At 32.4% G+C, this 14,485-nt stretch overlaps 1 protein-coding gene across 1 annotated transcript in view; it reads left to right on the top strand.

The window, feature by feature from the left end:
* Positions 1-469: 469 nt before the first annotated feature.
* Positions 470-14,485, top strand: part of LOC141457336 (lachesin-like) — an 83,106-nt gene continuing 69,090 nt past the window's right edge. The window contains exon 1 of the mRNA XM_074134180.1: positions 470-697. Coding sequence (XP_073990281.1) covers positions 625-697 — 73 coding nt within the window. The 5' untranslated portion in view covers positions 470-624. The remainder of the gene's footprint in view (positions 698-14,485) is intronic.

The raw sequence follows: 14,485 nt of genomic DNA, 5'->3' as shown, positions 1-14,485 counted from the left end.
TAAACCCACAGAGTTTAGGAATTTAAGCCGCAGGGAAATGAATGTATAGCTTTAAATGGGTAATGACTTATTTTTGAAGGAGTATTACGGAACTTTTGCCAATTTAAACTAAAAACTTTCGAAGAAGTAAATAGTCTTCTTTTTAAATTTGGGTCGGAGTTAAATATAATTTCTAAAATCTGCCAAGTCGCAGTAATTTACCCTAGGGTAATCTATTGCGGTCTATTTTACATTAAACTAACATTTAATACGTATTTAAAGTAATAAATTTTATTCTATCAGCAAACAGTTAGTATAAAACGAATTAAAAAATTATATATTTATATTGTGATGGTTGATAAGCATACTTTATGGCAATAATAATGATATAAGAGCCAGCTTTGCCCAATGCTTATGTTGGCAGTGCTGTTCGCTCGCTAATTTAAACACTGGCAAGCAGAGGTAGCTTAGCCCAAACGACTTCAGTGGGTTGCTGGTTGCCTAACTGTGTACATACAGGCTGCACTAGTCTGCTACTTGGTAGTTTATACTCGTCGACACGTGGCGTGTTATTTTTTGATTCATTAGTTTTACTTCCTTATCTAAATAGTATTTACATAATTTATTAAAACCTAAAGGAAAGACATGTTTTATCGACTTCATTCAGCCGCTTTTCTGTTCTACATTGAATTTAGCATTGCTTATATTGGATCGCAAGGTAAACTTTTATTACTTCATTTCAAAAGATGTTGGTCTTCAAGAATTTTGTAAATATTTTAAATAATTTCACTATATTTACTGAAAAAAAAAGGTTTCATTTCTTTGGTTTTCTTTTTATAGCTGAAAAAGGAAATTTATAAAAGCATCTTCATCATAACTGAGAATTTAAGTTTGTTACAGATTACCAAAATTTGTCTGTAGCATTCGCCACACAATTAATAATAAGAATGTTTCAAAAAGGAAAAATTTTGGTGTAAACTCTTATTTTTTGAATAAGACTCTTAATTTTTTGGAAATTTGCTCCCAACTTTGTAATTAGTATAATATAGTATATCTTAGTTGATTTACAATGTTATGTTGATCACACGGCAATTTTTTGGATTCCTATAAGTCTTCTTAAAATGATTAAGAAATGAATTTCTAACATATCTTTAGATAGACGTATAATATCACAGTCCAGAAGACTCCGTTCAAAAGCAAAAACAAATTATGCAGATCTTCCAATTAAGCGATATTAATCAATTTTGGAATTTAATAATATTAAAATTGTATAAATCTTCCCGGGAAAATGTTTAAACAAATACTTTTAGGTGGTATTTAGTGGAAGTGAAGACATTACGGGTAGCTGGGTGGTTAGAAGCAACTACTGCAAGGCTGAGATTGAATTGTGGTACTTGGTTTTTATTTAATGTTAGTTAATTTGAGAAATTTATAGATAAAAATATGGACATATTTTATACATAGTTTATTGAAAAAGCCGTCTGAAAATAAATAGCATTATTTATTTATCACATGGAGATGGTAACTGAAAAAAGTGTATAAGTTCTGGGGATGTTTTGTTATTGGCCAGTTTTCATGTTGAAGCCCACAAATAAGCACGCAAAAATCAAGTTTTGGGGTGTTTCCGTCGATATCCTAAGGTCGATAATTTGACTCAATTGCAATACTTCCTTTTCTTGTCGTAAATTCGAGGCAAGATACCTGGTGCCTTTGTACCATTGTGTTCTAAGAGTGATAGTATATCTGCTGACCAGAGCTGTTGACTCAGTTGCCATATAAACCTGCTATGATCATTGCAGTTCTGCTTGGTACGAAAGAAAAATCTTTTCTTTTTTTTTGCTTTGATCTTGTGTGAGTGAATTTCTTCCATCCAGCTTGGATAAGAGCTTCTCAAGCGTTCAGGCATTGGCAGATACTCTTAGCTGGCCTGTTGGCCGGAGTGGACTTTTGGAATATTACTACAGATTTTCAGTTTAAATCTCTCTTCGTTTTCTCCAATTTTTTTGCCGAAAAGTTGGAGAAAGCCATCCCCTACGATCATAAGACTATTATTCCGATACTCATTAAAACCTATTCGGAGTTAGGACAGCTATATAATCGTCAAAAACTGCACGAACAAGCGTAACGTTGAAAAACACTCAACTTTAACAATTTTAAAAAGAGAAAACTCTTTTTCTATAAAAGATAAAATTCCCAAATTTTCCGTAAATATAGCGCGTGTCCTGGTTTATTAGTATAATTTTTGGTAACTATACAGTTCTTATAAATTTTGAATAAAACGTTTCCAAAAATTAGAATAAACATCATTTTCAGAAAAGTTGCTGTTCTTCTTCTTACCTTTTTAGTCAACCAATTTTCATGAATGAAGTGTCGTTCGATTCAGAACTTTACACAGATATACCTTTTGGGGGGTCTCGATGCTGTACGACAGAGAAGTTAGCCTCATGTATATAAGGTCTTCTCTTAATAACTCTCTAATAACCAATAATTCTCAGAAACCTAACTAACAACTCTCTTGAAAATCTTAGCTAGATTTTGATCAAATTTGACAGGATGAAGGAAGTTTGAGCATCCCAACATCATAACAAACGGCCATCCTGCTCTTACAGCTACTAAGAGGAAATATTTTAATCGTTTTAAATTAAGACGTTTGAACCCATTTTCAGGAATTAAGCGAAATTCGATTCGCGATTTTTTTTTTATTTTTTAGATGTGCCTTATGGTCGTAGTTCATGGCGCTGTACGTACTTTAGGAGGGGAATTTGCCCCATCTACGAGTAATATTTATGTGGGTGATGTATTTTAATATGTTACATAGAAATGACTATTTAAATTAAGCGTAATTGGAGTGACAGAAAAATCGTTAAACTCATATTTTGTTGTTGTAGGTATACACATTAACGGTAATTCTATTGAAAAAAAAAGTACATCGCCTTGAAGCTTCGAACCGTATAGTTTCATTTTTCTTCCATTTGCACAATAAATTTTGTGTTTATTTAGGTGATGTTAAATTTAACGTTAGATGTTTGAAGATCTATAAAAACGAAGTTTGGCTGTTACTTTTCCAAATGAAATTGAAGGATTTGATGTGATTTTTACAGCAAAGGATTCAGAATACTTCGGAGTTTAAGCCCGTATAGACAACTATAGGAAGAGTTTTATTTGACTAGAAAAAATAATTTCGCTAATAAAAATTAGCAAAAAAAAAAAAAAATTACTTCCTTAGCTAATGATTCCTCAAATCATCTATTGCAAATTATTTTCCTCTGTTGTTTCAGTTTGACAAATAACTTGAGCCATAATTGCTTGCTCATCTTGTAGTAAAGTTGCTTACAATTTGTTTCTCGCAAAGTGCACCTGCTTCCGTTGAAATTTTACGCTAACAGCTGCTATTTATTCTTGTTTTTTCATTTCTAAAGAAAACGATTTGTCTTTATATTCAGTTTTTTTTTTTTTATTACATTACCAGCCAAATTTTTTTTTTTACGACGGCAAGAGAAAGGCCTCCGATAAATGAATTCTGAGGACGAAACGCAAAGAATCCAAGTTAATTGGTTTTCTATATTAATTGATACAATTACAATTTGAACGCTGCGTTGTGTGGTTAAATAAGTAGTTGAAAGTTTTTAAAAACAGAAAAGATAATACACCATAAAGTGTGTACAATGAACGGTTTCATTTATTTTATGTAGCGAAATTAAATATTAAAGGCCGAATTTAATAAACACAGATTTCCTTCACATTTGAAATGATCTTCAACCGTTTGTAAAATATTTTTTCTGCAACCATGTAGGGAAGTTCTCATTACTCAATTAAAAATCTCTTTAACAAAAACTTACAGTTTAAAATGTTAAGTATAAGGGTTGATTAAACGCCAAAAGGTACACAAATCAGCTAGTACCCAACATTTCATTGATATTATTTTAAGTAATTTTACTACATTAATTTTCATTAATATTTTTTTGAATTTATTAGATGTTTCACAGACCCTTATGCTGGCCATTTTAATCTACAAAATATTTGTTCAAGTAGAACACCATTTAACTTAGAATGACTGTAATAAGATAAATAAGATATGCATATTTTTATGACAGCTAACATAATTATTCCAGTATTTTACTATAAGTAAAATTAGAGGGACTACATTAAATTACAATTGAGAAATGAATAATTATTGTTGAATAATTTACTTGATATTACCTACGCGTTATTTGTGCTCACAAATACTTCGGAAAGACGAATTCTAGACTGAAATATTGTTTTAAATCCGTGATTCAAATTTAAATAGTAGCCGACTCTGCCTTTGTCTTTTTTTACTTTAACGTGCATGTACATACATACGATATATGTGACTATTCAGAATAAAGAGCATAATAAAGATAAATCCGAAGAATAATTTGGAATAAAGCTAAAATAAAGTACCTATTTAATTACGAAAATATAATATACATTTTATCATAATTATAACAAAAAAATAAAATATTATGAATGAACAAAGGGAAGGGATTAGCTATGCGGTTAGCATATTGGATTCCCACGTGGAGGTTCCGGGTTCGAATCCAGCTGCTGTCCCTTAGATTTTCTCTTTCTAAGAGCTTCTTAACGCTCACTGTCCGGGTGATGGACAGAGTTGTCTGTAACGAGAGAACACTGTCCGGAGGCCGGCAGTGCACTGAAAAAAGCTCCGGGCGCCAATAACCTTGATGTTGACGCGACTTAAATCATAAAAGAAAAGAAAAAGAAAATGAATGAACTGGCCAGCATAAGGGTCTGTGAAACATCTAATAAATTCAAAAAAATATTAATGAAAATTAATGTAGTAAAATTACTTAAAATAATATCAATGAAATGTTGGGTACTAGCTGATTTGTGTACCTTTTGGCGTTTAATCAACCCTTATACTTAACATTTTAAACTGTAAGTTTTTGTTAAAGAGATTTTTGTACCTTTTGGATAGATTTTCTTTTTTGTATGTTTTGCAAAGTTACATATCTGCTTTTCAGATTTTATTAAAATTGGGAATAATAAATTTAATTTTATCATTATAACCTGAAAAGGTGTTAAGTCGGAGTTACTACCACTGGACAGATCTTTTTAAAGAATGATTATATTTGCGGTCCCCAAACCATCCTCAATAACAATTTTTTTGAGAAAGCGTTTTGAATAAAATAGGAAGGTAATTTGTACGTAAATAGCAAAATTAAACTGCGATTTCAGTACTTCCCTTTAAGAGGAGTAAGAAAAATAAACTGCGATTACAGTACTTCTCCCTAAAAGGCAAAGAGGCAAAGATTTTGAATCGAACTACAATTCATTGATGAAAATCGGTTCACTCATTGAAAATTTTAACGATTGCAATACTTCCTCTTAGTAGGTGTAAGAGCATGATGGCACTTCACAGCCACGTAGAGGAGCTTTAACCACTTCTTCTTACTAAATTTTATCAAAATCGGACTAACCGTTATAGAAATATTGGTAATAATAGTTTTAGAAAGGGCCTTACTTGGGTGGGGCAAACTCCCCTCCTTATGAGGCACAGCGTCGAGACTTTTAAAGTGCAAATCTGTACAAAATTTCGATTCGAATGACACTTTATTCACGAAAATCGGTTTACGTTTCGATAATTTGAAACGATTGCTATACTTCCCCTTAACAAGTGTAAAAGCAGATCGTCGCTTTAATGTTAGGTAGGGGAGCCCAAACCCTGTCATCCTACCAAATTTTATCAAAATCGGGCTAAGATTTACAGAGTAATTAATGATAATAATTTTGGAGGGGGCCTTACATAAAAGGGGCTAACTCCTCTCCCATTCCATGTACAGCGTCGCGACCCCCAAAAGGCACATCTACATAAAATTCCGAATCGAATGACATCTCATTCATGAAAATCGGTTCACGCGTTTAGGCGCTACGTTGTTTACAAAAAAGGTAACAACAACAACAAGAAGAACAAGAAGAACAAGAACAAGAACATTTTTTGAAAATGCCGTTTTTGCTCATTTTGAGCATCTTTTTTCTCAATATCTATCAAATCTAGCTTGTTGCAAAAAAATTACAGTCATAAAGGAGGATTTGCCCTATATTTTAAAGAAAATTTGGGAATTTTATCTTTTATAGAAAAAGAGAAAAAAATTGTCAAAGTTGGGTGTTTTTAAACCTAACGCTTTTTCGTGCAGTTTTTGATGATCAACCCTTATACAACTGTCCTACCGGACAGTTTTAATCAGCTGTGTAATGCCCAACTTCCACACTAGTGGGGGGAAATTCCCATTAGTGTCACTTTCCGCACAAGTGAGTGGAAAAACTTTATTGTGCTTCCTTGATATAAGAAGTTTTGTTATTAACATAAATATTTTCTGTAAAACTCTAATAAGCTTATTTAAATTTATTTTATTTAAATAATCAAAAAACGAATATTAAAAAATAAAATAAAAATTGAAAGGAATATAGAAATAAAAATAATACTTTAATAAATCCTTAACAAAAACTTACAGTTTAAAAAGTTAAGTATAAGGGTTGATTAAACGCCAAAAGGTACACAAATCAGCAAGTACCCAACATTTCATTCAAGCTTAGTTGATATAATTTAAGTAATTTTGCTGCATTAACTTTTCCTTCACATTTTTTAGAATTTATTAGATGTCACAGACCCTTATGCTGGCCAGTTCGTTCATAATATTATTTGGTTATACTTATGATAAAATGTATATTATATCTTCGTTTTTAAATAGGTACTTTATTTTAACTCTATTCCAAATAATTATTATTCTTCTGATTTATCTTTAATATGCCCTTTATTCTGAAGTTGTCACATCTTATACATGCATGTTAAAGTAGAAAAAGACAAAGTTAGAGTCGGCTACTGTTTAAATTTGAATCACGGAGGATTTAAAACAATATTTCAGACTTGAATTCGTCTAACCGAAATATTCGTGAGCACAAATAACACACAGTTAATAACAAGTAGATTATTCAACAATTATTCATTTCTCAATTGTAATTTAATTTTACTTACAGTAAAATACTGGAATAATTAGCTGTCCTAAAAGTATGCAATACTTATTTATTTTATATTACATAACATATATATAACATTGTGAGAAGAACAGCTACATTGAGAGTGTGATTGAAGAAAACTATATTATTTTCTATAAAGCCAGATAATTATTACCTATTATTATAAACGTTTGACTACTACATAAAGTAACAATTACTTTAATCGAAGAATGAACTTAAACAGACGATTTTTATTAAAAATAAAATAATCGAAATCATTGATGTATGTTGGTGTAAGCATTTTTTTAAAAAAGTTTTTAAATTTTGTAGCCTCGTAATTTTTTTTATCTTTTATAACGTTTTCTTTTTAACCTGTAATTAATAGTTTGATTATTATAGATTAATAGATATTACAGTCAATCTACAGTGCTACTTGAACAAATTTTTTGTAGATGAAAATGGCCAGCATAAGGTTCTGTGACATCTAATAAATTCTAAAAAATGTGAAGGAAAAGTTAATGCAGCAAAATTACTTAAATTATATCAACTAAGCTTGAATGAAATGTTGGGTACTTGCTGATTTGTGTACCTTTTGGCGTTTAATCAACCCTTATACTTAACTTTTTAAACTGTAAGTTTTTGTTAAGGAGATTTTTGTACCTTTTGGATAGATTTTCATTTTTGTCTATTTTGCTAAGTTTCATATCTGCTTTACTGTTTTTTTTAAATTTGGAATAAGCAATTCTAACATTATAACCTGATAAGGTGTTAAGTAGGAACCGTAACTACCACTGGAGAGATCTTTTTAAAGAATGATTATAGTTGCGGTCCCCAAACCATCCTCAATAACAATTTTTTTGAGAAAGCCTTTTTATTAAAACTGTCCGGTAGGACAGTTGTATAAGGGTTGACCATCAAAAACTGCACGAAAAAGCGTAACGTTGAAAAACACCTAACTTTGACAATTTTTTTCTCTTTTTCTATAAAAGATAAAATTCCCAAATTTTCTTTAAATCTTACTCCAAACCCTCCTTTATAACTGTAATTTTTTTGCAACCACCCAGATCTAATAGGTTTCGAGAAAAAAGTTGCCGAAAATGAGCAAAAACGGCTTTTTCAAAAAATGTTCTTGTTCTTGTTCTTGTTGTTGTTCTTGTTGTTGTTGTTACCTTTTTTTGTAAACAACGTAGCGCCTAAACGCGTGAACCGATTTTCATGAATGAGGTGTCATTCGATTCGGAATTTTATGTAGATGTGCCTTTTGGGGGTCTCGATGCTGTACATCGAATGGGAGAGGAGTTAGCCCCCTTTATGTATGGCCCCCTCCAAAATTATTATTACTAATTACTCTGTAAATCTTGGCCCGATTTTGATAAAATTTGGTAGGGTGATAGGGTTAGGGCTCCCCTACGTAACATTAAAGCGACGATCAGCTCTTACACTTTTTAAGGGGAAGTATAGCAATCGTTGCAAATTATCGACACGTGAACCGATTTTCATGAATGAAGTGTCATTCGAATCGAAATTTTGTACAGATTTGCACATTAAAAGTCTCGACGCCGTGCCTCATAAGGAGGGGAGTTTGCCCCACCCAAATAAGACCCTTTCTAAAACTATTATTACCAATATTTCTATAACGCTTAGTCCGATTTTGATAAAATTCAGCCCGAATAAGTGGTTAAAGCTCCTCTACGTGGCTGTCAAGTGCCATCTTGCTCTTACACCTACTAAGAGGAAGTACTGCAATCGTTTAAATTATCAATGAGTGAACCGATTTAAATCAATGAATTGTCGTTCGATTAAAAAATCTTTCCTCTTTGCCTTTTAGGGAGAAGTACTGCAATCGTAGTTTATTTTTCTTACTCCTCTTAAAAGGAAGTACTGAAATCGCAGTTTAATTTTGCTATTTACGTACAAATACCTTCCTATGTTATTCAAAACGCTTTTTCAAAAAAATTGTTATTGAGGATGGTTTGGGGGAACGCAACTATAATCATTCTATAAAAAGATCTCTCCAGTGGTAGTTACGGTTCCGACTTAACATCTTATCAGATTATAATGATAGAATTGCTTATTCCAAATTTTAAAAAAATCTGTAAAGAAGATATGTAACTTTGTAAAATAGACAAAAAGGAAAATCTATCCAAAAGGTACAAAAATCTCCTTAACAAAAACTTACAGTTTAAAATGTTAAGTATAAGGGTTGATTAAACGCCAAAAGGTACACAAATCAGCGAGTACCCAACATTTCATTAATACTTCATTAATATTTAAGTAATTCTACTGCATTAATTTTCATTAATAAGTTATTTTTTAGAATTTATTAGATGTCACAGACCCTTATGCTGGCCACTTCATTTATAATATTTTTTAGTTATAATTATGATAAATCACATATATACGTACATGCATGTTAAAGTAGAAAAAGACAAAGTTAGAGTAGGCTACTGTCTTGAATTCGTCTTACCGAATTATTCGTGAGCACAAATAATACACAGATAATAACAAGTAGATTATTTAACAACAATTATTCATTTCTCAATTGTAATTTAATTTAGTCCCCCTAATTTTACTTATAGTAAAATCCTGGAATAATTAGCTGTCCTAAAATATGCATATCTTATTTACTTTATATTACATATATACAACATTGTGGTATGAATACCTAGATTGAGAATGTATTTGAAGAAAACTATATTATTTGCGATAAAGCCAGATAATTATTACCTATTATTATAAACGTTTGACTACTACATAAAATAACAATTACTTTAATCGAAGAATGAACTTAAACCGACGATTTTTATTTAAAAATAAATAAATAAATAAAATAAAATCATTGATGTAAGTTTTTTATAAAAAAAAGTTTTGAATTTTTTAGCCTCATTTTTTTTTCTTTTTAACCTGTAATTAATAGTTTGATTATTATAAATAACTAGATATTACAGTCAATCTACAGTGCTACTTGAACATATATTTTGTAGACGAAAATGGCCAGCATAAGGGTCTGTGACATCTAATAAATTCTAAAAAATAACTTATTAATGAAAATTAATGCAGTAGAATTACTTAAATATTAATGAAGTATTAATGAAATGTTGGGTACTCGCTGATTTGTGTACCTTTTGGCGTTTAATCAACCCTTATACTTAACATTTTAAACTGTAAGTTTTTGTTAAGGATATAAAATAGGAAGGTATTTGTACGTAAAAAGCAAATTTAAACTGCGATTTCAGACCTTCCTTTTAAGAGGAGTAAGAAAAATAAACGGGCGATTACAGTACTTCTCCCTAAAAGGCAAAGAGGCAAAGATTTTGAATCGAACGACAATTCTTAAATGTAAATAGGTTCACCCATTGATAATTTTAACGATTTCAGTACTTCCTCTTAGTAGGTGTAAGAGCATGATGGCACTTCACAGCCATGTAGAGGAGCTTTAATCACTTCTTCGTGATAAATTTTATCAAAATCGGACAAAGCGTTATAGAAATATTGGTAATAATAGTTTTAGAAACGGCCTTACTTGGGTGGGGCAAACTCCCCTCCATATGAGGCGTAGCGACGAGACTTTTAAAGTGCAAATCTGTACAAAATTTCGATTCGAATGACACTTCATTCATGAAAATCAGTTCACTTGTCGATAATTTGAAACGATTGCTATACTTCCCCTTAACTAGTGTAAGAGCAGATCGCCGCTTTAATGTTACGTAGGGGAGCCCTAACTCTATCATCCTACCAAATTTTATCAAAATCGGGCTAAGATTTACAGAGTAATTAGTAATAATAATTTTGAAGGGGGCCTTACATAAATGGGGCTAACTCCTCTCTAATTCGGTGTACAGCGTCGAGACCCCCAAAAGGCACATCTACATAAAATTCCGAATCGAATGCCACCTCATTCATGAAAATCGGTTCTCGCGTTTAGGCGCTACGTAGTTTACAAAAAAGGTAACAACAACAACAAGAAGAAGAAGAAGAACAACAACAACAACAACAACAATTTCTGAAAATGCCGTTTTTGCTCATTTTCGGCAACTTTTTTCTCAAAATCTATTAGGTCTGGGGGGTTGCAAAAAAATTACAGTTATAAAGGAGGGTTTGCCCTATATTTTAAAGAAAATTTGGGAATTTTATCTTTTATAGAAAAAGAGAAAAAAATTGTCAAAGTTGGGTGTTTTTTAACGTTACGCTTTTTCGTGCACTTTTTGACGATCAATCCTTATACAACTGTCCTACCGGACAGTTTTAATAATTAGATATTTTTAATTATAACAGTTAAAAAGGTTATAGTGTTACCTTATAGAAATTTAAAATGGATTCTAGTGATGCCTGTTTAGAAAACACTCCTCCATCAATAAAAGAAACAGCAGAAAATGTAATAAGTAATGTAAATACGTAAGTAATGTAAATAATTGTAATATAACAATAAATGTTTATAATAAATAAATTACTTTTTGTAGACTGTAAAAATGAAATTTTTAATTTTATTAGTTAATAAATGGTTGCAGAAAAAATATAATATTTAACTCGAGTGTAAAGTATTTTCCTCATACTCGGCAATTTGCACTTGCACTCGCATCGCTTCGCTCGCTCGTGCGTGCAAACCCTGCCTCGCGTGAGGAAAAGTACTACTTTCCACACTTGTTAAATAAATAACTATTGTATTAACGGCAACTTCTCTTTTATTATATTTAGACTTTCTAAAGTCAGTGTGACTATTAAATCAAAAATATGAATGAACAAAATACTAAAACATGATAATTTAAAGTACAATTTAAATTTCAAAGTCTAAAAATATCAAAACTCAAAACAGATAAAACAGATCAGAAGTGATTTGATAGAATTTACTTATTAAACGCCGGAACTTGACTGATTAAAAAAGACGGAAAAGTGATCATTCACAAAAGTTTGTGTACTTTTTTTGAATCAACTAACTTGTTATTCTATTTCAGTTCAATTAAACAAAGTGTCTTAGCTCCTCTTCTTTACACAATCTACACTGCCGACTTACCTTCTAACCTTAATACCTCTATTTACACCTTCGCTGACGACACTGCCATTCTCTCCACACACTCTGACCCTATCCTTGCACAGTACGCTCACTACAGTCCCACCATCACTCAATAGAACCTTGGTTAGAAAACTGGCGTATAAAAATTAACCCAACTAAATCTAAATACATAGTCTTCACACTCAAACGTCAAACTCCGCCACCTGTCTTCTTACATCACACACCTATCCCACCAGCCGACCATGTGCGGTACCTTGGAATGTACCTAGACAAGAGACTTACCTGGAACCCCCATACGAGACTTAAACGTACCGAACTAAACAAACGATACAAACTTCTAGCCAGGCTACTCGACAAACGCTCAAAACTCTCACTACAGAACAAACGACGACTCTATACAGCCCTTCTCACACCAATATGGACTTACGGACTCGAACTTTACGGTACAGCTAAAAAATCCAACCTCAATAGACTACAAACACTGCAATCCAAAATTCTCCGCCGCATACTAGACGCTCCATTCTATGTAAGCAACCACACTATACATACAGATCTCCAAATTCCACTTATCTCCGAACTTGCCAAAATTCGATACAAAAATTTTCACCAAAAACTCTCACTGCATCCCAACCCTTTAGCTGCAAACCTGTCTACAACTACGCTACCCTCCAATCCTCGAAGACGGCTGAGGCGCCGTTGGCCCCGTGACCAACTGGGTGACTAACGGCGGCCATCAATGGATGACCGTCATTCACGTATGCCACACTATTGACATACATTCATCGCATTTACCTATTGTACCTGTAGGTACAGGTGTAAATTTCATTAAAAGGATAATATAAATAAAAATTAAACAAAGAAATTAAATTAAGTTTTGAAAGTTTTTTAGAAAATAATTCAGAAAATCTTAATCTTATTATTAATTTATCAACCACTTTTTAAAAAAAAATTTTTAAAACAAAATTAGCCAGATCCCAATTAATAATAAGAATATTAAAAAAGTACAAGAAAGTTCTTTAAAACGTAATTTACATTTATAATTCAGCTGAAGGGTGCGTAACTCAAGATGGAAGGCAGATGGAATATTGAATCATTCCACCATAAACTCTACATCTCATTTAATAAATTTATTCTAATTATTTGTCCAGGAAGTTATGGAATAAAATTTTAAATTTATATACTTCTAAAATATAACTTTTAGCACCTCAATGTGGAAGCTAGAATGAGGCTTCAGAAGTGAGAATTACGCTTAGTGATGGAAAAAAACTAAATAATACTTAAATAAACTTTTTTCTTTCTCTTACTGCTGAAATGGAGTGATGGGAATTGTGATATGGGTACTGTGATTGCGCGTAATTTTCGCTGAAGTAAGAGGATAACGAGACGATGCTGCTTCAGAAAAACTATGCATGCACCAAATCTTAACGACCGACAGCTGTGCAGCGTAAAGCCTTTCGATTGCAGCGTCTCACGTGTTTGTAGAGAAATCTGTCTGACCGGAACCGTCGTTTGTGTAAGAGGTATTAGTTTCATTTTGCCGAAAACATGATACTACACATGTAGTAGAGCAACGAATTGTCGTGAAATTTCACATCAAAACTAGATAAAACCGCTAACTGAAACTTATCTTTTATTAAAAGAAGTTTATAGTGATGAATGTTAATCACTTGCGCGAGTTTTTGAGTGGTTCAAGCGTTTCCAAGATGGCCGAGAAGACGTCGGAGATGATGACCCTTCCACGTCCAAAACGGATGAAAATATCGATTATAATTAATCAACATTACTACCGTGAGGTGCTTGCTCAACTCAGTGAAAGAGTAAGGAAAAAACGACCCGATTTGTGGAAGAACTAGTCATGGGTTCTCCATCAAGACAACGCGCCGGCTCACACTGCATTGTCTGTCAAGACGTTTCTAGCCAAGTACTCGTACATCACCAGTCTTAGGCCAACCGCCTATTCGCCTGATCTGGCCCCATGTGACTTTTATCTGTTCCCCAAAGTCAAATCTGCATTAAAAGGAACACGATTTCAGTCCGTTGAAGCTGTGAAAGAAAAAGCGGCACGCGTCATGCAGGAGCTGACAGAAAAATATTTCCAGCACTGTTTCGAACAATGGTAAATTCGTATGGAGCGTTGTAGGGATAGGGGAAGGGTGTATATTGAAGGTGATAATAACTAAATATGAATAAATTTAAAATAAAATGTTTTACAGCAATAGTCTCGTTATTTAATACCCACACCTCGTATTTTGAAGTCGCTCAGTAAGAAAATGATTTTAGTAATAAACTGGATTGATTATTTCGGCAAGGCTTTACTTCCAAATACCGATCAGGAACCTTGGCGAAGGACGATGCTAGTTAATTAAGGCTAAACTCATTTTTTGCTTGGAAATTGGTCTTAATATGTACGTCTTAATATGATGGTACGTAGTAGGGACTAGATGCAGGGCGAACAAGATCTGCCTACAGAACTAAACCTTCAAATTGGTCTAAGCCAAG

Source organism: Rhodnius prolixus, unplaced genomic scaffold, assembly GCF_049639745.1.
Source record: "Rhodnius prolixus isolate KJV_2025 unplaced genomic scaffold, Rpr scaffold_10, whole genome shotgun sequence".
Taxonomy (NCBI): domain Eukaryota; kingdom Metazoa; phylum Arthropoda; class Insecta; order Hemiptera; family Reduviidae; genus Rhodnius; species Rhodnius prolixus.
Note: the sequence above shows the minus strand (reverse complement) of the source record. Positions and strands in the feature narration are given on the sequence as shown.